The sequence below is a fragment of the Muntiacus reevesi genome, chromosome 3 (genome assembly GCF_963930625.1).
Source record: "Muntiacus reevesi chromosome 3, mMunRee1.1, whole genome shotgun sequence".
NCBI lineage: Eukaryota > Metazoa > Chordata > Mammalia > Artiodactyla > Cervidae > Muntiacus > Muntiacus reevesi.
In genome coordinates, this window is record NC_089251.1 from 91,677,158 (window position 1) to 91,704,017 (window position 26,860).

Below are 26,860 nucleotides of genomic sequence, written 5' to 3' on the forward strand. Positions count from 1 at the left end.
TGGGAAAGCTTAATTATAGGCACAACCTCAGAGGGTTGTTTGTATGGAAGGAGTTAAATTTCTCAAGTACTTAATTGATTTGAAGTGCAGAATAAGCATTTTACAAATAGTAGTTATTCTGTGGATGGACAAGGCTGCTGGGCAGGTGTGAGGAAAGGGGAACAGGGAAGGAACAGGCATTTTTCATACCACCCTCTCCCCTGTTCTCAGCTCTAGGATGCCCCCCTCCCCTTCTCTCTCTCTCTCTCTCTCTCTCTCTCTCACCCACACACTTTGCGTGTAGGTAGCAAGCACCAGCCACTTTTCTGTTTGAAGGCTGACGGGAATTGCAGTGTGATGGGTGTAGTGGGAGGGGCACAGGCTTTGAAATGAAGCTTAGATTTCACTCCTTCTTGTTTTTCACGAGCTCTGAAAACCTCATCCTTCTCTCCTGAGGTCCAGTTTCCTGAAGGTGACCTGACATCATCCACCTGCTTACCCAGAACTACAAGGAGAAATGTGGTTCTGGGAATGCTCCTAACAATGGTGGAGACCCACTGGGTATTTATTCTTCATTTGTGTTAACAGTATCAAATGATCCAAAGGAAAAATAAGTCCCTTCTTGGAGAAAGAAGAGGGTCAATGTGTCTCCTCATGGCCTGAGGAGTGGGGTGGGGAAAGCACCGAAGGGGGAGGAGGGGGAGGCTCTGTTTCCCAGTCGCCTGGAGCTCACAGAGGGTCAGGTGGATAGAAGGCAAGTCGCCACAGAAAGCCATTGTGGGGCAGATCTGGAGCCTTGGCATGGATGTGCTTTAGCAGGGCAGTTGGGCTATGGTGCTAGTGACTTAGGGCCCTGAGGGATACTCCTCATCTGCCTCTTCTTCCTCCTCTTCCATAGAAGGCTGGAAGAAAACTTCTGAGGAAGCTTTGCTGGCTGCTGGCATCTTGGAGGCTCTGCCAGGGGCTGGAGTCATAGGCAGAGGGGCCACTGTGGCTCGCACTCGATTTATTTGCAAAGGCTCAGCCTGCAAAGAAAGCAAGAAGAGCTTTCTGTGAAGGCTAGACAAGTCCTGATTTCCTATTCCATTCCTTGCTGGGTCTCCAGTCCTAACTCCTTGGGTCGCGTGAGTGACAGCCTCAAGGCCCAGAGCAGTGGAGTCCCCGGGCTCTCGCCTCCACAGTGCCTGTCTCCTGGCTGAGTGTCCTCCTCTGTTTGCTTGCCTACCAGCTAACTCACGGTGGGTTCTATCCCCATGTCTAGACTGACTGTAGTTTGGAAACCTCTTTCTCTTTTAACTTCAGGTAAGACAAAGGTTTTTTTCTACAGGCTTTGTTACTGAGAAACAAGGAAAAGATTTATAAGAGCACAAAAGGAAGCCCATAAGCCTATAGAACATGGATTTCATAAAAATAAATCCACCCCCCGCCCATTACTCTTCTCTCAAACTCTTGTCACTGGGGCCATGTCTCTAAGCTTCTAAGCTTGGTCAGCCTCCCTTTCCTCATCTGTAAAATGAGCATAACACTTACCTTATAGGGATGCTGTGGGGATTAAATGAGAAAAATATATGTGAGAGTACACGTCATAAAACCTGGCAAATTACTGTTGCTTGGTAAATACTAATTTCCCTTCCCTTGGGCATTTCTTATGCCACCTTCTTTCCACAGAGGCTGCGGTTGTGGTTCCAGTGCAGTCCGTTTGCTTAGTGGGACAGTGATCTGTTAAATGACTACTGAATTACCCAAACACCGCAATTAAGATAACTAAATATTTTATGTAAATGTCCAAGCAAAAAAGTCCCAGTACTGCGTAGGGGTTGTAATGTTCTTTGTCTAGGGTGAAAGGCTTCTTTTCCAGAGGCGATCAGGGAGGCTCTCCCTTGGATGGGGGACAGGGGAAGAGGACTTTGGCATTCTGGGCATAAAGGGGAAGGAGGGAAGTACCTTTCTCACAGCTCGGCTCTTGGAGCTTGGGTGGAACCGGCCGTGAGGGTTGGCAAAGGTGCTGCTCAGGTGTGAGTACAGGTGGCTCCAAACTTGCAAGGGGTTGTAGGTGGATTCTAGTTCCAGGTCATCAAGTATGCTCTGAAGAAGAGAGAAGGGGCGCCTCACTAAAAACGCGAGGTCACAGAACCCAAGATGTCATGCAGAGACCTGAGTGTGAGAAGCTGAGGAGGGGTGATGGCCCAGGGCTTCACTGAAGGATGTGAAATAGATGCGTGTCCTCTTGGTCTCAGTGCTTGTGAAGTGTCAGGCAAGGGTACAAGAAGTAGCAGCAACTGAATGGTTAGGGACACTGAACATCCTGGCCCCAAGAACCATGTCCCAGGATTCTGAGAGGGGCCAGAGTGCCATGAGGGTTACAAGGGATCCAGTGTGTGAGGCTGTGAGGGAGGGTGAGTTGGGGCTGAGGTGCTCAGTCTGCAAAGCAAGTACACTGAGTTCTCGGGCTGTGAGCAGAGCAGAACCAGAGGACACGCGAGCAGCGCATTCCTGAGCAGTCACGTTTTCCGGCCACAACATCCTGTGCCAGGAAACAACTGGCCCTGAAGTGAGACGCTGAGTGAGCCACGGCCACTTGTGCCCACCTCTCTTGCATCCCTGTGGCTGCCAAGCCAAGAGCACAATCCCAGGCTCTGTCCTCTCGGCACGTAAGCCAGGAATCTAGCAGCAAGGGTGTGGTAACTGTTCTGTGTGCTGTGAGCCCCCCTCCCACCCTCAACTGGTAAGGCCGGCAGAGGAAATCCAGAATCCAAATCCAAGATGAGAGGAGGAGGAGAAAAATGGCCTTTAGAGCTGTTCCCTCCTTTGCATCATAGTCTCATTTTAAAGCTCTTCCTATTCTCAGCGCCTATATCGGCTGCCTTTTCCTCCCTCTCTCAGAGATAGACGTGTACAAACAGGCACACACATGCATTCAGAGATTGCAGAGAAGGACCCATGAGAACACACCATCACGCAGATGCGTGCTTTCTTCCGTCTCGCCTCAGTTCCTTGCTTCTCTGCTCCTCTTACCATACTCTTGGAACCACTTCTCCCTCTGCTCCCTGGTCCTTTCCTTCTGGGGCTGACTCATTTCCCTCATCCCTTTCTTGAACTCCATTCTCTTCCCTCCCCTCTATCCCATGAGATCTGGGCTCACTCGCCTCCACAGTCTTAAGGCTGTCAGCAGACATGTCCTCAGGTAGCAGGGGGAAAGGGCTGGGCAGCATCAGTTCCCGAGTGGCCACTGCCTTCACCAGCAGAGTGGGAGAGGGAGATGGCAGGATCACATAGAAGGTGCTAGTGGGCTCTCTCAGTTTGTCTTCTCGGTTCAGGGGTTCCCCTTTGGCTAATAGCAGCCATTCTCTTTTCTGAAACAAAGACATACAAAAACGTAGGCTCATCTTCAGTCTTTGACATGTTTGGAAGATTAGTCCCAATCGCTGGCCTGTTCACTCTCCCTCCCCTCAATTAGTTCTAGACACTTTAAAACAGCGCCATCATTTTGTGCAGCACAGAACTCTGAGGGGGTCTGGTAAGCCAGGCGGGTGGTAGGTGCCTGCAGAAGTTCATGGTTTCTAAACATTTTGCTTATTATCTGGAGATGCACTGTGTTCCTGAAGAACAGATCCAAAATGTCTGGAAAATCTACCTGATGCTTCTCAAGTCCGTCAAATTGGAAATAAATGATATAGAACTCACAGTATATGTGTGCATGGGGAGAATTTGCCCCTGGTCCAAGGACATGGCCTTTTTAAGCCTGGAAAGGATGTTTGCTGGAAGGGATATTAGGAAATTGCAGGGCACTCCATTTCAGTTGGCGCAAGTAAAAAGTGATGGCTTATTACTAGACTCTCAATTCTTTTTTAAAAAAAGTATTTACTTATTTATTTGACTGCGCCGGGTCTTAGTTGCAGCATGCAGGATCTTAGATATTGGTGCAGCATGCAGGCTTTTTAGTTGCAGCATGTGGGACTAGTTCCCTGATCAGGGATTGAACCTGGGCCCCCTGCTTTGGGAGTGTGGAATCTTAGCCACTAGACCACCAGGGAAATCCTTCCAGTAACTTCTGATGTGGCTCAGGGTTTGGATTATTATCATTACTTTAATCTTTTTTTTCATGCTAGTTCATGTATTTGTTTGTCGATTAGTTTATTAAGAATTTGTTGAATGCCCATTATGTCCCAAGCACTAAGCATGGGTATATAGAAATTCGTTAGACATGTTCCTTGTCTCCTTAGAGCTTATAATATAGTAAGCAGAAGGTTTGTAAACTAATGTTTGTCCAAGATTTAGGATGACCAACTGTTTCAGTTTGTCCATTTTTAGCACTGAAAGTCCTGTGTCCCAGAAGACATTTCAGCCTTGGGCAAACTGGAGCAATTGGTTACCTTTTAAGACTCCTTGGAGAATAAAATATCTTGCTACTGTGGCAAGTCTCTGGGGGTTAAAACTATGGCAGTGTGACATTTCTTACACCTCAGGGTTATGAGACAAATTCACAACCATTATATCCTGGGATTACTAAGAAAATCTGAATGCAGCACACAAAAAAATTACAACCCCTAGAATTTGAGTTCAATTGATTTTTGAGACAATGGCTAAGATTATGTTAGAGAAGTAATACGTAGAAATACATGAGATCTCTCAAAAGTAACTCCTGATGTGGGAACCATCAGAGGACTGGGAAAAGATTGATTTGAAAGGATTTCACAGTGTGCTTTAAAATTTCTGGACGAATTTACAGACAGATTGACAGAGACTCTGGAAGAAGACAGGCAAATATACCCTTATTAGAATGGTAAAGATATTAATTTATCTGCATTTCCCAGGAACATTCTGAGAAAGTGAGAGGTAGGGAAATTGAACTTTAAGGCTCCTATTTTGACTTTGAATTTCTAACCTCTTTCTGGACAGTGATTATCTGAAGTCCTGGAACCAAGCTTGAACATGTTACCCAGGTCATGGGTGGACTTGTTCCTACAGGCATTGTACCTATGATGGAAATAGTTAATTGACAAACCAGGTATCTGAGGTTGAGAAAAGGCAGTGGCATGGGGTGTCTCAGAAAACCTTTGGGGTCCTCAAATTGAAGTGTTTAATGACTGGGTTGCTGTTGTGCAGTCACTAAGTCATGTCTGACTCTTTGTGACCCCGTGGACTGCAGCATGCCAGGTTCTTCTGTCCTCTTTTGTCTCCTGGAGTTGGGCTCAAATTCATGTCCATTTACTTGGTGATGCTATCTAACCATCTCTTCCTCTGTTGCCCCCTTCTCTTGCCTTCAGTCTTTCCCAGCATCAGGGACTTTCCCAGTGAGTTGGCTTTTCCCATCAGGTGGCCAAAGTATTGGAGCTTCAGCTTCAGCAACAGTCCTTCCGATGAATATTCAGGGTTGATCTCCTTGCAGTCCAAGGGACTCTTAACAGTGTTCTGCAGCACCATCATTCAAAAGCGTCAATTCTCTGGTGCTCAGCCTTCTTTATGGACCAACTCTCACATCTGTGCATGACAAGTGAAAAAACCATAGCTTTGACTATACAGACCTTTGTTGGTGAAGTGATGTCTTTCCTTTTTAAGGTGCTGTCTAGGTTTGTCATCACTTTTCTTCCAAGGAGCAGGCCTCTTTTAATTTCACAACTGCAGTCACCATCCACAGTAATTTTGGAGCCCAAGAAAAGAAAATCTGCCACTGCTTTCACTTTTCCCCCTTCTGTTTGCCATGAAGTGAAGGGACCAGATACCATGATCTTTGTTTTTTGAATGTTGAGTTTCAAGTCAGCCTTTACACTCTCCTGTTGCATCCTCATCAAGAGGCTCTGTAGTTCCTCTTCACTTTCTGCCATTAGGTTGGTATCATCTGCATATCTGAGGTTGTTGATATTTCTCCCAGCAATCTTGATTCTAGCTTGTGATTCATCCAGCCTGGCATTTCTCATGATGTACTCTGCATAGAAATTAAATAAGCAGAGTGACAATATACAGCCTTGTACTCCTTTCCAAATTCTGAACCAGTCCGTTGTTCCATGTAAGGGTCTACTTGTTGTTTCTTGAACCTCATACAGGCTTCTCAGGAGACAAGTAAGGGGTCTGGTATTCTCATCTCTTGAAGAATTTCTCATTGTTTGTTGTGATCCACACAGTCAAAGGCTTTAGCATAGTCAATGAAGCAGATGTTTTTCTGGAATTCTCTTGCTCTTGCTTTTTCTGTGATCCAACAGGTGTTGACAATTTGATCTCTGGTTCCTCTGCCTCTTTGAAACCCAGCTTGTACATCTGGAAGTTCTCGGTTCACATACTGTTGAAGCCTAGCTTGAGCATAACCTTGCTAGCATATGAAATGAGCAAAACTGTATGGTAGTTTGAACATTCTTTAGCATTGCCCTTCTTTGGGATTAGAATGATTAGATGACTGCTGAGTACTTTAGAATATGTTTTTGCTAATTCAAAAGAAAGGAGCATGAGTTGGATGCTGAATTTACCAGAAGGTGTGTGAAAAAATTTCTATATTCATGTTGTGGTTAGGGACTTTGCTATGTAAGGTGCCAGGGAGCTTAGATTTTAGGAAGTGGAGGTTGATTCTCATTAGAATAGGTGTGACAGGGGAAGAATTGAACGGCATGCTGCACTCCAAGTTCAGCCTGATTAAAGTCATCCTCCCCACTTCTAACTACTAAAGCTATGAAGGAAGGTGTGGTGTGGCAGCCACTGTTGGTTTCCTGGCCACTGCCCCCTCCCCCTTTCTCTCTGTCCATTTTTTAGTCTTTCAGTGATATGTAACGTGGACTTAAATAATGAGACATCAGCAGAAGTTGCTAGGTGTGGCTTCTGGAAAAGCTTTGTAATATGCTGGCAGGCTTTTTGTGTCTGCACCCTACCCCTTCTTTCTCCCTAGGACAAGACTTGATCTTAAGGTGCAGCAGCCATCTTGTGACCGTGAGGCAGCAGGCATAAGGATGAAGTACACCCGCTATGGATGCTATGGGGAAAAGGAAAGAGCCTGGGTCCTTGACAGCATTGATCAACTGCATCAGCCCCAGGATTCTGTCCTCGCACTTCCTGTTACATGAGAAAAATAAACTCTTAATTATTCAAAGTAGAGTTGGCTTGGTTTTCTGTTAGTTATAGCCAAATGGATCTTTTACAGATTTTAAAGAAAAAGAAGAGGATGTGGTTATTTACTTCTAGTATATGGTAAAATAGGAGTAGAAGGGCCAATTCAATGGCACTGGTGTAGGCCTTGCTAGAGGGGCAGGTGGGAGTTTATTATTATAGTAATTATATTATAGTTTTTACTATATTTAGTAAAATAATAATTAATAATAGTTTTTACTATTATTATAGTAAAAACTATAATCTCACTAAACCATTCCTCCCTTGACTTGCCATCAATGATGAAAAAGTAAAAGTATTAGTCACTCAGTCATGTGTGACTCTTTGCAACCCCATGAACTGTAGCCCACCAGTCTCCTCTGTGGAATTCTCCAGGCAAGAATACTGGAGTGGGTTGCCATTCCCTTCTCCACGGGATCTTCCTGACCCAGGGATTAAACCTGGGTCTCCTACATTGTAGGCAGATTCTTTATCATCTGAGCCACCAGGGAAGCCCATCAATATAATGACCTAGGACCAAATATATTCAATAAAGAGGCACTGACCAACTCTTGAGTGGGAATGTTCCTGAGGCAGCCACTGAGAGTGGGGAAGAGCCAAGAGCACTCATTTTGCGTTGCTTGTGGGAAGAGACACATTTCATTGTCATAATGTGTCTAGGAAGAGAAATTACAGCTAGTTATAGCAAAGCCAGGCATACCTGGGGTTTTTTGGAATCTGGAAGGGCATCAGGAAGAAGTTGTTAATTTGGCATTATTTGCTTATTCTCTCACTCAGGAAGGCAGGATGCAGGAGGGGAAGAAAAAGAAGCTTCAATAACAACTCCTCTGTTACTCTCACACTGGCTTCCACAGAGGAGACCAGGGGAAGATGGTAAATGAGATTTCAAACCCCCAAATAGCAGATTGTATATTCTTTTCAAATGAACATGGAACATTCTCCAGAATGGATCATGTGATAGGCCATAAAACAAACTGTAATAATTAAAAAAATTAAAATCATCCAAAGTATCTTCTCTGATCACAGTAGAATGCAATTAGAAATCAACAAAGAAAACAAATTTGGGAAATTCATAAGTATAAGAAAATTAAATAACATACTCCTAAGTAATCAATGGATCAAGGAAGAAATCACAAAGGAAATTAGAAAACAATCTGAGATGACTTTAAGTAAAAACACAACATACCGAAACTTATGAAATACAGCCAAAGCAGTGCTTCGAGGGAAATTTATAGCTGATAGCTCCTCTATTAAACTAAAAAGAAAAAAGATCTCAAATCAATAGTTTAATATTCTACTTTAAGAAACTAGAAAAAGAAGACCAAACTAAACTTAAAGCAAGTAGAAGGAAGGAAATTATAAAATTACTGGAGCAGAAAAACATAAAATAGACAGTATAAAAATAATAGAGAAAAATCAGTGGAACCAAAGTTGGTTCTTTGAAAAGGTCAATAGAAATTTAAAAACCTGTTAGCTAGATTGATAAGGGAAAAAGAGAAAATATCTAAATTACTAAAATAAAAAATAAAAGAGGTAGCGTCAGGACTTTCTGGGTGGTCCAGTGGTTAAGACTCCATGCTCACAATGCAGGGGCCTGGGTTTGATCCCTGGTCAGGAAACTAGATCCTACACGCCTCAATTAAGAGTTTACATGCTGCAGCTAAGACCTGGCACCGCCAAACAAAAATAAACATTAAATTAAAAAAAGAGGTAGCATCACTACTGACCTTTCAGAAATGAAAAGGATTATAAGGGAATATTATAAACAATTGTATGACAACAAATTAGGTAACCTAGATGAAATGGACAGATTCCTAGAAAGACACGAACTGCTAAGACTGACTCAACAGGAAATAGAAAATCTTCTGAATAAATCTGTGTCAGGAGTCCCCAAGACTACTCCTGGGTTGAGTGATTCATTAAGAGGACTCACAAGACTTAGCATAAATATGACTTTTATGGCAAGGGAATACAAAAGAAAATCAGCATGGAGAAAAGGCTTATGGGGTGAAGTTCAGAGAAAACGAAGTGTAAGCTTTTAAAAGTCCTCTACCTATAGAGTTGGGCTTCCCTAGTGGCTCAGCGGTAAAGAATCCTCCTGCAATGAAGGAGTTGCAGGAGATGCAGGCCTGACCTCTGGGTTGGGAAGATCCCCTGGAGGAGGCTTGGCAACCCACCCCAGTATTCTTGCCTAGAGAATCCAATGGACAGAGAAGACTGTGGGCTACAGTCCATATGGTTGAAAGAGTTGGGGGCATGGCTGAAGCAACTTAACATGCACACCTACAGAGTCATGGAACATACTTAATTCCTCTAGTGTTAAACTGTGACAACGTATGTAAAATGTTGTCTACCAGAAGTCATTAGAGACTCAGTGCCCAACGTTTTTTGGAGGCTGGTCACATAAGCACCTTGTACCCAGCACATCCCAAAGTTCTAGACTCCTGTAAGAAAAGCAGATGTCAGCACATGCTTTTGCATCCCACCCGGGGATGGTGGGAACACTCCCTAAATTCAAATTCCCACATGCCAGACAAGGGTTAATCTTGTAAGCAGGACTTTCTAAGGAAAGAAATCTCAGGCCTGCTATATTAACTTTTTGGCACAATCTATAACAAGTAAGATATACAGTTAGTAATTAAAAGATTTTCCACAAAAAAAATCAAGGCTTAGATGGCTTTACTGGTGAATTGTGCCAAACCTTTAAATAAATATCATTAATCTTTCACGAATTCTTCCAAGAAAACAGAAGATGAAGGAAAACTTTGCAACTAATCTATGAGGCTAGTATTACCCTGATACTAAAACTAGAAAAAGACATCACAAGAAAATTACAGACCAATATTCCTTATAAATATAGATGCAAATATCCTCAGCAACATACCAGCCAACCAAATCCAGCAAATATAAAAAGGATTATACACTAAAAGTGGGATTTATTCTAGGAATGCAAGGTTGGCATAATATCTGAAAAACCAAACAATGTAATACATCATGTTAATATACTAATGAACTAAACTATATAATTATCTCAATAAAGGTGGGAAATGCATTTGATAAAATTCATGATAAAAACATTCAACAGAATGGAACTTCCTCAACCTATCAAAGGCCTCTATAAAAAACTTACAGTTAACATCATATGTAGTGGTTAAAGACTGGGTGCTTTGCCCCTAAGATTAGGAGCAAGACAAAGATGTCTGCACTTGTCATTTCTATTCAACAATGTTGGAGATGTATTGAAGACCAAAGGGCCATTTCCCACACTTCTGGACTATTAGCCTCCCTAGGATTATGAGTATGTTAATATCCTAGCACTTGAGGACTATATTTTTAAATTTTGATTTAGAAAAATATAATAATGTGACATTTCTCAACATCAGAGAGCTAAGGTGCATATTCATACCATTTACCAGTTCTGTGAAGGTCGAAACACATGTGACAATGGGCACAAGGGTGGGGACAGGAAAAAAAGGATGAGTAGGGGCAGGCTGTGGTGGGAGGTAGGAACAGCTTCATAGTGAAGGTATTTAAGCAGAATCTGGAAAAAAGGTAAAAAGAATTTGTTGTGTGGCTAGAGGCAAGGGGAAGGGAGCAGCATGAAAAAGGGTGTGGTGGTATGAAGCAGTTTAGCATCTTTGGGAAACATTTAGTAATTTATAAGTATGACTGGTGCGGAGGATAGAAGGGACATGGTGAAAGATGAAGCAAGAGGCTGGGTCACAAGAAGGCTACTGATGCTGTGCTATCCTGCTATTCTAGCCCCTGTCTGTATACACTGGAGGCTGTATACTCTAACTACATTCTGATCATTTTTAAAAAATGGCTCTTGACCTGCCATCACCCCACTCTCAGCTTAGATTCTTGCTCTTGACTCTTTGCCTAATATAACCAAGGAATTTCCATTTCCCCACCCATTTACAGCCCAACCAGGTCACTGCCTATGTACTTCGACTTCTGCTGGGCATACCTTGGCTTGAATTCTGTCACTTCTGTGGCCAATTAGGGCAGACATGGGCTGTAAAGCTCTGGAATGTGTATCCAGAAACTCTGATATTTTAAGTTGGAAATGGAAAGATCTATTAAATATTTAATATAAAGATCTATTAAATAGGTGGCATTTTCATGTTCACACAGACATGACTTTGTAAGAGAAATGAGGATGTGGAAAGTGAGTCACTAGCTACATAATGGGGACTATGTAGTAGGATTTGGTAACTGAAAGGATGTTTTCCTGGTGATGAATAAATTCATCTAACAAACACCTGGAAAAATTATATATATAATTCCCTACCACATTCTCCAAAGTGGTTATCCAAGTTTAGAAAAAGGCAACAACAACAAAATAAACAACTAGGGGGACTGCACAAAGGAAACAAAAGGTGCTGCTCCCTGCTCAGTCGCTCAGTCGTGTCTGACTCTTTGCCACCCCAGGGACCGTAACTCGCCAGGCTCCTCTGTCCATGGAATTTTCCAGGCAAGAATACTGGAGCGGATTAAAGGGTGATAGCAGAGCCAAGATTAGATAAAATCATAAAAATGCAAACCGCCCACTTTTGCTAGAGGCTATGCCCAGGAACCTGAAAATGAGAACACGGTGGAACCAGTCAACTAACTGAGGGTAAACCAGAAAATGTATTATGGATTGTCCAGCCAGATAAAGGATGCAAAAGGGAATAAATGAACATTTAATAACTTTCAGCTTCTTTGAGTGGGCTGGAATGGCCAGAGGCAGACTGGTTTTCCTGCCTAAAATATCTGTGAAAGCTGAAAAATATATAGAAACCATTTGTTTGAGGGCTGTGAGAAAGTGTGGAGACAATAGAAGTGAGAGGGAGCTAAGTGTCTGGAAAAGGAAGAATTCAGAGAAGTGAGGGAGGTATTGTAATCCTGAGGGCATATGTTTACTTTGAGTTGAAGGGGATGGTGGTTGGGAACTGAGAATCTAGGATTTATATCTCCTGAGGCACTTGCAAGCGAACAGAGAAATAAGCAGAACTTTTTGGTAGAGACTTGACAGGGGTAAGATGGGTGCTCAAGTCAATTTCTCACTTAGCATATTTGCCAAATACTGGGGCTGCATGGAGTGGAGGACAAAAACACCCAAGGAGAAAGCCTCTAGAAGTAGAGCATTTTAGTAGACTTGAGAAACAGTGATTAGAGTTGGGATCGTCGAGTGTATTATACACTAAGTTTTCAGTGGAAAATTCTAGAGGGCCTGGAGCAAACCAGGGGTAGATTGAGTCTTAGCAGAACTGCAGTCCAGCCTTGACTCAGCACAGCTCCTGAGTAGAAAAGGATGATTTGTCAACACTATCTGCTTAGTGCAGGGCAGGATAAACTTGCTCAGAGGAAGCTAACACCAACTAGAAACTTTACAGTTTCTTTATGCATAGTGACTATCTTTCATTAAAATATTACCAGGCTCATCAAAAGACAGGATCAGATCAGTTCAGTTCATTTCAGTCGCTCAGTCGTGTCTGACTCTTTGTGACCCTATGAATCGCAGCACGCCAGGCCTCCCTGTCCATCACCAACTCCCAGAATCCACCCAAACCCATGTCCATTGAGTCAGTGATGCCATCCAGCCATCTCATCCTCTGTTGTCCCCTTCTCCTCCTGTCCCCAATCCCTCCCAGCATCAGAGTCTTTTCCAATGAGTCAACTCTTTGCACGAGGTGGCCAAAGTATTGGAGTTTCAGCTTCAGTGTCAGTCCTTCCAATGAACAGCCAGGATTGATCTCCTTTAGGATGGACTGGTTGGATCTTCTTGCAGTCTAAGGGACTCTCAAGAGTCTTCTCCAACACCACAGTTCAAAAGCATCAATTCTTTGGTGCTCAGCTTTCTTCACCGTCCAACTCTCACATCCATACATGACTACTGGAAAAACCATAGCCTTGACTAGACGGACCTTGGTCGGCAAAGTAATGTCTCTGCTTTTAAATATGCTATCCAGGTTGGTCATAACTTTCTCATGTCTAAAAACCAAATGAAGAAAGAGACGATAGAGAGGGAGGGGGGAGAGGGGATCAGGATGGGGAATACGTGTAACTCTATGGCTGATTCATGTCAATGTATGACAAAACCCACTGAAATATTGTGAAGTAATTAGCCTCCAACTAATAAACAAATTAAAAAAAAAAAAAAGAAAGAGACGATAGATACAGAACTACAAGTGATCCAGGTGTTGAGTTTAGCCAAGTACCTTAAAATAACTATGATTAGCTTGTTTAAAAAAATAGGTTAAAATGTGGAGAACTTCTCTAGAGAATTAGAATCCATAAAAAAGAAATATACGTAATTCATAGAACTACTAACCAACCATTATGTACAAATCATATGCCAGATGTATGCCAGGTGCTTTACATATGTAATATTACTTAGTCATCTTAAAAAACCACATGAGGTATTTTTTATTGTCTTGTTTTACATGTGAAAGAGACAAGGGTTACTAATATGTCCATCATGCACCTCCTCCCTCTTTTCCCTTCTTTCACACTCCACTTCTACTTATAAAAGGAGAAGCTGTGTGTATTTTAGATAGGTAAAGAGAGACAGGACCTAAGAGGGAAAGGACTACGTTAGAGAGGCTAAATCAATCTCTAGGATATATGTATATATATACGGTTGAGAGAGGAATGAGATAGAGTAACAGGGACTGGAACAGAGTCTTAGTTTTTGTGTGTGCATGTATGTGAAAGGCTCTTGGAACATCTCCAGGTTAGATATGATTGAGGAGTAGAAGAAGAAAATTTGAAAAACATCATTGTGGGTAATGAACTATTTCCTCTTTGGTGTTCTTTGAAAGCACACATAAATTAATTTTAAAACTACTATTTGTCTTCTGGGTAGTGCTTCTTTATATGGAGACTAAAGCACATGGGGCCACTAGATTTGTTAGGGTTACAAATAGATAAGTACACTTATGTTTAGAGAGGTTAAGTATATGGCCTAAGTTCACACAATTGGAAAATAATGAAGCTTTCAGAAACCTAGCACCATCTGATTCCAAAGCCCATGCTTTTTACAGACAATATGAATTGTATTTTACCAAAACAGATTAGAAAACTGCCTGGCCTTACCATCACCCTGATACCAAAGCCAAAGATGCCACACACAAAAAAGAAAATTATAGGCCAACATCATTGATGAACATAGATGCAAAAATCCTCAACAAAATTCTAGCAAACAGAATCCAATAACATATAAAAAGGATCATACATCATGATCAAGAGGGCTTTATCCCAGGGATGCAAGAATTTTTCAATATATGCAAACCAATCAATGTGATACACCATATTAACAAACTGAAAGATAAAAATCATATGATCACCTCAATCGATGCAGGAAAAGCTTTTGACAAAATTCAATACACATTTATGATAAAAAAAAAAACTCCAGAAAGTAGGCATAAAAAAAAAAACTCAACATAATAAAGGCCATATGTGACAAACCCACAGCAAACATTATTCTCGATGGTGGAAAACTGAAAGCATTTCCTCTAAGACAGGAACAAGACAAGGGTGTCCACTCTCACCGCTATTATTCAACATAGTTTTGGAAATCCTAGCTACAGCAATCAGAGAAGAAAAAGAAATAAAAAGAATCTTGACTGGAAAAGAAGAAGTAAAACTCTATTTGCAGATGGCATAGAAAACCCTATGCCACCAGAAAATTACTAGAGCTAATCAATGGATATAGCAAAGTCACAGTATATAAAATTAATAACATAAACTTCTTGCATTCTTATACACTAACAATGAAAAGTCAGAAAGAAAAATTATCCCATTCACCATGGCAACAAAAAGAATAAAACACCTAGGAATAAACCTACCTAAAGAGACAAAGACCTGTATGCAGAAAACTATAAGACACTGATGAAAGAAATCAAAGACCACACAAATAGATGGAGAGATACCATGTTCCTGGATTGGAAGAATCAGTATTGTGAAAATGACTATACTACCCAAAGCAACCTACAGATTCAATGAAATTTCAATTTCTATCAAACTACCAGTGGTATTTTTCTAGAATTAGAACAAAAAATTTCACAGTTTGTAATGGAAACACAAAAGACCCTGAATAGCCAAAGCAACCTTGAAAAAGAAGAATGGAGCTGGAGGAATCAACCTGCCTGACTTCAGACTATCCTACAAAGCCACAGTCATCAAGACACTGGAACAAAATAGAAACATAGACCAATGGAACACTGGCACAAAAACAGATATACAGACCAATGGAACAAAATTGAAAGCCCAGAGATAAACCCACGCACTTATGGGCACCTTATCTTTGACAGAGGAGGCATGAATATACAATGGAGAAAAGAGAGTCTCTTTGATAAGTGGCGCTGGGAAAACTAGACAGCTACATGCAAAAGAATGAAATTAGAACACTTCCTAACACCATACACAAACATTAACTCAAAATGGATTAAAGACCTAAATATAAGACCAGAAAGTATAAAACTCTTAGGGGAAAACATGGGCAGAACACTTTTTGACATAAATCACAGCAAGATCCTCTATAACTCACCTCCTAGAGCAATGGAAACAAAACCAAAAATAAGCAAACGGGACCTAATTTAACTTAAAAGCCTTTGCACAGCAGAGGGAACTATAAACAAGATGAAAAGACAATGCTCACAATGGGAGAAAATAGTAGCAAATGAAACAACTGACAAAGGATTAATCTTCAAAATATACAAGCAACTCATTCAGTTCAATACCAGAAAAACAATCCAATCAAAAAGTGGGCAGAAGACCTAAAAAGATATTTCCCCTAAGAATAAATACAGATGGTGAATAAACACATGAAATGGTGATCAACATCACTCATTATTAGGGAAATCCAAATCAAAGCTACAATGAGGAGGTATCACCTCACATGGGCTGGAATGGTTATCGTCACAAAAATCTATAAACAGTAAGTGCTGGAGAGAGTGTGGAGAAAAGGGAACTCTCTTGCACTGTTAGTGGGAATGCAAATTGATTTAGCCACTATGGAGAATATTATGAAAATTTCTTAAAAAAACTAGGAATAAAACTACCATATGATCCAATAATCCCACTACTGGACATACACCTTGAGGAAGTCATAATTTAAAAAGACACATGCACCCTAATGTTCACCACAGCACTACTTACAATAGGTAGGATGTGGAAACAACCTGGATGTCCATTAATAGATGAATGGATAAAAAAGCTGTGGTACATATACACAATGGAATATTACTCAGCCATAAAAAGGAACACATTTGACTCAGTTCTAACAAGGCAGATGAATCTAGAGCCTATTATACAGAGTGAAGTAAGTTCAGAAAGAGAAATATCGTATATTAACACACATATATGGAATCTAGAAAGATGGTAATGATGAGCCTGTCTGCAGGGCAGCAGTGGAGATGCAAACATAGAGAACAGACTTGTGGACACAGTGCGGGAAGGAGAGGGTGGGACAAATTAAGAAAGTAGCATTGAAACGTATACATTACCATATGTAAAATTAAGTAGCCAGTGGAAATTTACTGTATGAGGCAGGTAGCTCAAATCCGATGCTCTGTGATAACCTACAGGGGTGGGATGGGGTGGGAGGTGGGAGTGAGGTTCAAGAGGGAGGGAACATATGTACACCCATGGCTGATTCATGATATATGGTAGAAATCAACACAATACTATAAAGTAATTATCCTCCAATTAAACATAAATAAATAAAAAAATAAAAAATTTAAATGGTATTTATGGACATTTATTGAGAAACTGCTGTGTTCCATGTAATATTCTAATCATGGGAACTATAAAGAAAAATGCAAAGCTGCTTATTTTCAATAAAATCATTATTGGCATAAAGTACTGCTTGAATTATATTGAAAACATTCCTACCAAATAAAGAAAATGAAAAAAAAGAAAAAAGAAAAGAAGACTGCCTGATCTTGACTCCCAACAAAGAGAGATAGCAAAAGAAGAGTTTCTACTCTAAACCTAAATTTGAATAAGGCTGAGGAGTTAGTTGGTAAAATGGGGAAGTGGTAGAAATTTCAGGAAAAGGCAACCATGTTTTCCTAGAGTCTGGGTAGTCAAATTTATATCATAGGCTTTAACCAAAATCATAGGATCATATATTTTAAAAACAAATTGAAATATACTTTTATCCAAAAAGAAACAGAATGCACAAAGTCTAGTGGTAAATATAGGCATCCAGAAAGGCCTCATTGCAGAAGCAACATCTGAGCTGAGTCCTTCAGAATGAGGTAGAATTTGAATAGATGGAGATAGAAGGGACAACATGAACAAAAGTTCAATGGTGGGGTGATTTTAAAGTTTGTATATTAATTTGGTTGGACTGTATGATACAGGAAAGAGAATAACAGGAGGCAAGGATGGAGTTTGAATACCTAGCTAAGGAATATAGACTTTAAAATAGTTTTAAGCTGAAGAGTGGCAGGATCAGTGCTGTTTCAAGAAGATTAATCTGGTAGCAGTATGGAAAATGAACTGGGATGGGGAAACACTAAAAACATTGAGCTGAGTTAAGCGGTTACTGTGATATTAAAGGAAAGAGGGGCAGGGAACTTGACCTCAGATAGTAAGAATAGAGAGGAAAAAATACACACAATAGATGTTATGGTCTTAGAGCAGGCAAGACATAAGTAATCAGGTGACATTAGGGGAATGCTTCAGGAAGATTAACCTGACCTAAAGAACAGAGCAAATTAGAAGAGTGACAGATTGGACATGGGGAAGCTAATTAGGAGTTTATTGAAGAAGTCTTGGTGAGAACAAGCAGTGGGAAGGGGAAGGGAAGAACAGTTACAACTCATGAGAAAAAATTTGATATGACTTAGTAATGAAATGCGTGTAAAGGGTGAGAAGGCTGAAAGTGACTGAGGTTTCAAGCCTGGGTGAGTAGACAGTGGTGGTGCTGCTATTAACAGAAAGACAGAAGTTAGAATGAGAAGTTAGCTGGAGGGGAAACAACAAAGTGAGAAACAGAAGTAAAAAAAAAAAGAAGTCAAAAGATTTACATGGGGAGCCGATGACATCAGATTTTGAAAGAACATATGAAAGAGGTGTGAGAAAGAATTAAACCAAGGATGGGCTTAAAGAAGTGCTGAGAACTTGTAAAAGTAGGATCAGGAAGGTTAAAACTCTAAATAAGTCTTGTCACATAGTAGGGACTCCAGAAATACTTGGTGTTGAATGACTGAACAGAAGCTTGTGAATTTTTCCCTCCATAACATACTGCCTTTCAGGCTTTTTGCTGCTTGAAGTTGCTATGTGAGAAGCAAGAAGGAAGAGTCATTCAAACACTATTTTGCTTCTTTCCTTTCTAGAAAAGGAGAGTGGCCTTTGATTTGGTGAAGTGGAGCACAAGAAGCACAACATGGGTAAGGAACTAGGTACTTACTACCAGTTTAAGTGAATTCAAGTCCAGTGAAGTACAGAAGCACGGGGTGTTAAATGAAGGGAGAAGAATTAGCTTTGGTGTTATAGTCTGTGTTCATCTGGCTACACTGGTATTAGAAACTTAGCCAAGGAGTTAAAAGTATGAGATATATTTTTAAAAAGTATGTAGTCAGCAGAACTACATTCAAATTCTGACTAGATCACGGCAGTAGCAGTGTGACCTTTGGTAAGTCACTTGATCTCTTCAGTATTCTCTATCTGTAAAAATATGGATAACAATCTATCTCATGGAATTACTGTGAGGATTAAATGAGTTAAGCTATGCAAAGCACTTGGTTAAGTGACTAGCTCTTATTATAATAAGTGCTACCAAAAATGGGTATCTGCTAGACTTGGATCAACTACATACTTGTGAGTTTCCATAAGAGAGGAGTGATAAAGAAGAGGTCTCTTTGGCCTCTACAACTATATCCGGAGCATAGTGCTCAATAAATGAACGCTTAATTGCTCAGTCCTGTCTGACTCTTTGCAACCTCAAGGACTGCAGCCTGCCAGGCTCCTCTGTGTATGGGATTCTCTAGGCAAGAATACTGGAGTGGGCTGCCATTTCCTACTCCAGGGCATCTTCCCAACCCAGGGATCAAGCCTGAGTCTTCTGTGTCTTCTGTATTGGCTGGTGGATTCTTTACCCCTGAACCACCTGGGAAGCACTCAATAAATATTTGCTGAACGAATAAATATGGATTCTCACACCCCAAGTTCAGAGGCAGAGAGACTCTAATCTCGTGTAATTTAAGCCAGGATGGAAAAGAATATTCTTTCCCAACCTTACTATAAACTATTATTGCTACATAATACCTAATTGCATGGGTGAATTATTGTTCCTCTAACTTTTCCCCTATTTCAATTTAACCATTCCTCTACTTAGGACATTAAAGTTGTTTCCAGTTTTTTACCATTGTAAATAACACTGAGATAAACATGACCATACATATATCTTTTCTCTCTTTTCTCATTGTTTTCTTGGGCTATATTCTTGGTCATGGAATTAAAGTGTTGAAGGTTACCACTTTTCAGAAAATTTATACTCTATCAGTGTTTTAAAATGCAAATGTCTGTTTAAGATATCACGTACGAAAGAATGTATTGAATCCCCTTGAGAGAAATTTCTCCCCAGTAGATCTCCAAGATCCTGAGGAATCAGGTAGAGTATAGTAAACTGAGCCGTTGGGCTTTAACAGTCAGGAGGTATCTGTTGCCTCTGCTCTGCAAAGATAGGAGATGGGTGTTCGTCAGATAGGAAACAGGAACTCAGTGGGTGGACCTAAAAGGGAGTGTGGGCTTTGAAACAGGAAAAAAGAAGTCTGCTTCTGATAGTGAAAGAGACACATTACTGTGCTGTCTTGATCTCCCATATCCTACTGGGTCAAACTGTTATTCTGTATCCACTAAGCAGTTATACCCAACCCTGAATTGTATTTGCAGTTTTTTCATTTTGCTTTCTCAGCGTTGTATTACTGTTTCATGTATATGATCTTTTTAGATTTGTCATTTCAGGAAATGGTAAATCAGAAACCAGGCAGTTATTTGATACTTTCCTCTTCCTTCACAAGTTCTCTTTCTCTAAAACACCACTTTAATTGCTTTACTTTTCTCATCTAGTATCCAATTCCAAGCCAAAACTGTCTCTTGCCTAGACTATGTCAGTGCCCTCCTACCTCATTTTCTTGTTTTCATTTTTGCTTCGGAAAGTTCATTTCTAAATTTTGGCACAATTAATCATTTAAACATTTAAATAGATGATGTCATTTCTAATGACTTCTTTCTGTACCTAAAGCCCACATCCTCAGTTTGGGTTACAAATCCTGTATGATTTGACCCTGCTCACTTTTAGCTCCTCACCTTCTGGCTCTCTCTATTGTTGCTCATTTTGTTTCAGTCACAATGATCATTCCATCCTTTTTTTTTTTTTTTTCATTTATTTTTATTAGTTGGAGGCTAATTACTTTACAATATTGTAGTGGTTTTTGTCATACATTGACATGAATCAGCCATGGATTTACATGTATTCATTCCATTCTTGATTTGAGGATCAGTTCTTTCTGGCCTTTTGGTCTTTGCACATGCATTTCTCTGCACCTGGAATGGTCTTCCTGCCACTCTGCACCTAGCTAATTCCCATTCATCGGGCAGATGTCAGTTTAACTGTCAATCTCATAGAGAAGCTCTATTAGAGCAAGCCCTTGTTTTCCTTCATAAACTTCTCACAATTAACAATACACATATTTAATTCTGTCTCTTTCATTAGAAAGATTTTGAGACCACAGATAATGTCTACCATAATAGACTGAATACCTGGGACTTAGCACAATTTCTAGCATATACTAAGTGTTCTTCATTGAAATAAATCGTAATATCCAGCATAGTGATAGGAAAAAATAGGGTTTAAGATATAGTTACTTAAGGACAATTCCTTATTGCCAATAAAATGTAAAAATCAGGGATTTTCAAGTTTAGTCATATAACTGAATTCAGGAATTATTCGCTATAGCATGAAACCAACAAAGGCAAGTCATACTTAATCCATATTTCAAAGTATGTCCAGTTTTTCTCTATCCTCTGGAAGACTGGGGCAGATTTGGGATCAGGGCAGGATTAAATCAGCTGCTTTCCTATGGTGGGTATTTTAACACTCTTCATCACCTGGTGACACGGGTACTCACCAGCAGGCTGTGACACAAAGCATGGAAATGCTGTTGATTTGTTTCCAGCTCATCCCATTCCAGCTGCCAACAGCTTGTGGGTCTGAGGACAAAGGGGAGTCCATAGGTCAATGATTCGCAGACCCCACTGGATTTTAGAGCCCTGGGAAGAGACAATGGAAGTGTGAGGCCCCTTAGTGATATCCAGAACCTTGACCCAGATCCACTTAAATTTAGCTTCAGGCTAAGACCCTATTGTGAAATCCTTTAGGTTAGGGCTTGTGAATTATTCACCTTAGGATGTACCTATCAGGGTATGTGGCACACAGCAGAGTCTCAAAATCTGTGAATTAAGGAATGCAGCACCTATTCTGAGACCTAAGACTCTGATGGGTATTTCCTCTCCTGAGCTCATTCTGTCCCATTCATTCCTGCTGCAGCATCCACATTACACAACAGTATACTAACGATCTGCATCCCACATCTGGTTCTTCTGTGGCAAGATGCTGATGAAAGACACAGTTAAGAAGAGATTGCATTTAAGCAGTTTCCCCAGCAGCATCCATGGTCCCAAGTCCACAGACAAGCTTACTCAGATACCTGTACATGGGCACTGTGATAGAACTAGGAAGCAGTGGTCTTTGCCATCATTCTTAATTCAGCTCTGGAACTGATTCTCTTGGAAACAAGAATTCTAGTACTTAAAGAAATGGAAAAGTGGGGTAGATCCTAGGTGCCACTCATTCCTTGAAGATCAGATCTCTTTCCCAATGTCTAAACATATTAGGTGTTCAATAAATATTTGCTGAATGGATAAACATCATTCTGTTTATCTTTTTTTCCTCTGCATTCTCAGAGACCTTTTGGATTTCCAGTCTTCATCCAGACTTTAGAATATTCTACTGAGACATATCTTTCACTGTCTCCTCATCCATCGCCACATATGGAGCAGCCTGACCTTGCTCTTTCGTGCCCACACCTGCAGTTAGTTGCTACTCTGGAACTGACCCCCTGCTGCCTGACACTTGGGGAATGCTCATGCCCTCCCTCTATCTTAGTCTTCCTAGCTGGAACCAACAAGAATAAATATTTGCATGGATTAGGGGGGTTCTCTTGGCCCATACTTGATCACCCGGAGCTTGTAACAAGAGGCTGATGACTGGGAAACCATCTGGTAGAGGGTGCTGAAGTCTCCTTTGGGGTCATCCATCCTCAAAGAGCCATCAGCTGTTCCAGGGAGTAGGGACGGGCTGAGAAGTCGCTCTTGAAGATCACATTTCAGGCACACTACAGTAAAAACAGCATTTGGGGAGGGATTGTTTGTCACAAGTTACCTCAGGCTATATGATTAAGAGAGATCATCTGCCACCCATTCCATGTCCACCAGACAAGTAAGGGTTGGGAGAGGCAGGAAAGTGGACAGAGGAGCAGGTCTGAAATAATATTGCTCTACATAACAGGTAACTTTATTTTCTGGATGTGACATGAGTTTTTTCTTGTTTTACTTCTGGACTGGCTGAGCAGTTTCCTCATAGAGAGAGATCTGGCTTGTGATTGACTCCGAGAGGAATGTGTGTCCTCTGTGGAGGAGGCAGTTAACACTGCAATATGCAGGGCCTTTTGGCAATCACAGAAGGAAATTCTGCCCCTCCTGCTTCCCTGTGGCTAAGCTTTGGCAAGACTGCAGGTCAGATGAAGGAAGAGCAGGAAAGCAGAAGTCAGGCAGTCAGCTGACAGCTACTGCTTCTCGTGAGTTCTTCCAGGACATTCGAGGGAGGGGGAGGATTAAGTTCCTGAAACAGTTTATTTTATAATTCCCCAAGTGAATAGAACCTTTTGGACCTTACAACATCACTGTGGCAACATACAACAGTTCTGAGGGTGTTTCAACTATGTATGGGTTATTCATGGAGGTTTTTTATGTATCCATAAGCTTCTTCTCCAGCAAGCATATTCACATGTCACAGTGTATAATGTTCTGTTGCTCTAGATTTGAATCCTTGATATTATGAAAGTTTTAAATGAATGAAATGTATATTGGGTTTAAGTATTGTTAACAGACTATGAATATATGTGTGTTCTGTACTTGTGAGAAGGTTAGCTGTTGATGTCAGTGATTTATGAAATGACTGAAGTACCGGCAACATGAGGTAAAAACAAAAGTAGAAATAATGTAGAAAAAACAGGTCTAGCTGGGCCTGGCAATCAGACCTGGACATCATTTCTGGATGAGACAGCTCTTGGCCAGTTGTGTCCCAGAGCCTAGGAAGTCATTAGGAGGGACTCTGCCTAGGACTCCAGCTTCCCTTATTCCCTCTGTGCCTGACTGCTTCATTGTTGGGTTCTTGGGCTTTAGGATTAGACGGCTGTGCTCATCTGGCTGAGGTTCTTGACTCTGGCTGCAGTAAGAATCACCTAGTGAACTTGTCTGGTATGGATGTCTGGCCCCTACCGCACACCAGCAAAACTGCGATATCTGGGGCTGGAGCTGATATTGGTATTTTTAAAAGTTCCTCATTTGATTCTTACTGTAGCCAGGGATGAGAACTACTGGAACTGTAGTCTCAGCAATGCTCCAAAGCTGGGAAAGATGTTTTAGCAGGGTTTGAGTCTAGAACCAGGTAGGCTTCTCATCACTCAGACCCAGGTGCAGAGACGGCAGAGACCAAGAATGAGAAAAGTTCATCTGAGGCAGACGGTGCTCTGTCAGAAAGAGCCTCTGAGGAAGCATCTAGGGAGAGGGTGAAGGACCCAAGGTGGCTACAGAAGCAGGTAGTGTTGGGTGGAGAACCTTGTAAGGAGAAGTCAGAGTGAACATCTGAGGAGCAGTTCTCAAAAGATTATATACTAGGAGAGCTCAGGGTTTTAATTAGCTTTTTTTCTTTTTCCTTAGGGAAACACATTTCTAGAAATTCACATAAAGAGCAATGCATCAGTTTTGTAAACAATGGATAATTATAATATGGTCTTTATCGCGCTTGTTTAAACTCTCATGTGGGTCATACCCACCCCAGTAGAGGCCTACCTTCTCTGGACCTCATTCCAACTTGTGCCTGAGCATCTGGATTCCAGTGAAGATGTTTTCAGCAGTTTTACCACCATCCTAGATCTAAGTTCTACCACCCACCCTGAAGACCTGTGGGTTTCCAAAAAATAATTGCAGATGGAGATAAACATTCTGGGTCTGACCCTGGTGTTGAAACCCATGGGAAAAGAGAGGGCAAAGCAGAGGATTCTCAATATTACAATGGGCAAATGCCATGCAGCAGCAGAAGAAAGGCTGGTTGCAGGAGATCCTGGCTCTGGATGGCCCTAGTGCTCCTATTGAGAGAAGTGCCCAGAGGGATGCAGGTTGCATAGTAGGTAAGGGCCCAGGCTCTGGAGGTGACAGACCAGGGTTTGTCACCAGGGTTTGTCTGAGGTTTGATGAATATCCTCTGGGCTGAGAGTTATCAAATGTATAAAATATAGATTTCTAATCCTAAGGGTTAAGAATGGGATTCAGAGTTGCCTGGCTTCAGATTTTGGCTTGGCTATTAATATTCTGTGCAGCCCTGGGGGAAATGTTTAATTCCTCTGGGTGACATTTCTCATCTGTAAACAGGGATATTATATTTATTGATTTTAAGACACTTTTTTTTTCACTTACTAGTGTCTCTATGTATGTCTTACAATCACCATGGACCAGGCAGACACTCTTAACCCTTACTTACTACTCTAATCTAAAATAACTCTCTCAGTAAGAATAAAATAATATTTCTAAGTGATAAAAAGCAATGTGTCACACTTAATTGGAATTGTTTTTCTTTCTTGGTGGTATGTGAAATAATGTTATATCTTATAACTGACACCGTTTAGCCTTCCCTGGGGGAGAAGGCAATGGCACCCCACTCCAGTACTCTTGCCTGGAAAATCCCATGGATGGAGGAGCTTGGTGGGCTGCGGTCCATGGGGTCGCTAAGAGTCAGACACGATTGAGCGACTTCACTTTCACTTTTCACTTTCATGCATTGGAGAAGGAAATGGCAACCCACTCCAGTGTTCTTGCCTGGAGAATCCCAGGGATGAGGGAGCCTGGTGGCCTGATGTCTATGGGGTTGCACAGAGTCAGACACGACTGAAGTGACGCAGCAGCAGCAGCAGCAGGCTTCCCTGGTAGCTCAGATGGTAAAGAATCTGCCTGCAATGCAGGAGACCCAGGTTCTATCCCTGGGTTGGGAAGATCCTCTTGAGAAGAGAATGGCAACCCACTTCAGTATTCTTGCCTGGAGAATTCCATGGACAGAGGAGCCTCATGGGCAACAACAGTTCATGGGGTCACAAAGAGTCAGACACGACTGAAGTGACTAACACTTTGACTTTTAGATTCAGTGACATGTGATAACAGTACCTGCATCATGTTGTTATGAAGATGAAAGAGGATAATGCAAGGAAAGGAGTTAACACAGTGTTTGGGAAAAATAGATAAGAAGTGAGCAATTGGTCTTGGGCAAAGCAGGTGGAATGGAGGCCTTGTGAAGATTTACACACAAAGGAAAGACAGTAAAATCAAGAGAAGTTGTTAAAGGTATCCCAGGTCCTAGACTAAAATGGGGGGGAAGAGGAGATAAATTAAGAACCCAGTGGCTATCTCTATAAAGAAAGGACCAAGGTGTATCCTCCTCTTTGGGGACAGAAGTCGGTATCCATTTTTCTCATTAAGTGCCCACTCCTAAAGGTGAAGACATAATTTAGTCTTTTCCCTTTGAAGCTGTGGCTGACTATACTGATGGGTCCATTTTCAGGCCCTGCCACCCAGGTCTTAGGCCCACCTTCAAAGGGGATGGAGACTAGAAATGGCTTTATCTCTACAGTCTAGTGGGACCTGAGTTAGGTATCACTGCCAGCTGAACAGTATCTACGACCTTGCTAGCATTCCTACAACACTGAACTGACCTTTTGGTTTTCACAATTGCCAGACCGTACTTCATTAACATTGTCTAAGGCCACTAGTTGAACTCCCTGGGGCTCGTTCTATAGTTGCTTTAGTTCCCCTCAATTTGGTATCTTCCTATTGAGAAGATCTCTATTTAATCATTTAATTTTGGTTCTTTTCCTCTCCTTACAGGCCCTATTCATGTTATTGAAGTACCAGCTTACCTGAAATTATGTCAATAATATCTGCCACATCAAAAATGAAAACTTGAGAAAACATGTGATTCATTGCTCTCTCATGTAGTGTAGCGGATGCCCTATTATTGAGGTGTTTAAGTCTTTACACTGAAACTAACTGGCTCTTGCTGTCTGGGTTTAATCAGGTTTAGTTTCCTAATTGAAAATTAGAAGTTTAGAAATTCTCATGCTGACATTGGACAGCCTCATCCACTCCTCTTCCAGTCCCTAAACCTCAACTACTATGTATTCTGATGACTTTCCAATCCTAATTCTAGACTAGGATAATCATTGTCTATGTAATATATCTTTTAGGGAGAGTGTACTTGAATCATCTCTGGTTCTGGAAATGTTGCTGATACTCCGTGAAGGAAGAAGAAGGTGAACATGTTCTTGATCTGTTCCGCTGTTATGCAGCCAGGCTTTGAAGAAAATCTCCATGCTGACAATATCACTGTCTATAGTCTGAAGATCAATGTCAGTTGCCAGGATAGGACTTTCTGCAGAAGAAAGGGAAACAGTAGTTAGTG

General features: G+C 41.3%; 1 protein-coding gene across 1 annotated transcript in view; it reads right to left on the minus strand.

Moving 5' to 3' along the window:
- Positions 1-737: 737 nt before the first annotated feature.
- Positions 738-26,860, minus strand: part of M1AP (meiosis 1 associated protein) — a 90,721-nt gene continuing 64,598 nt past the window's right edge. Inside the window, exons 5-10 of the mRNA XM_065927422.1 lie at positions 26,657-26,830; positions 22,304-22,466; positions 21,201-21,342; positions 3,126-3,332; positions 1,924-2,064; positions 738-1,004 (exon numbers count right to left, since the gene is read on the minus strand). Coding sequence (XP_065783494.1) covers positions 825-1,004; positions 1,924-2,064; positions 3,126-3,332; positions 21,201-21,342; positions 22,304-22,466; positions 26,657-26,830 — 1,007 coding nt within the window. The 3' untranslated portion in view covers positions 738-824. The remainder of the gene's footprint in view (positions 1,005-1,923; positions 2,065-3,125; positions 3,333-21,200; positions 21,343-22,303; positions 22,467-26,656; positions 26,831-26,860) is intronic.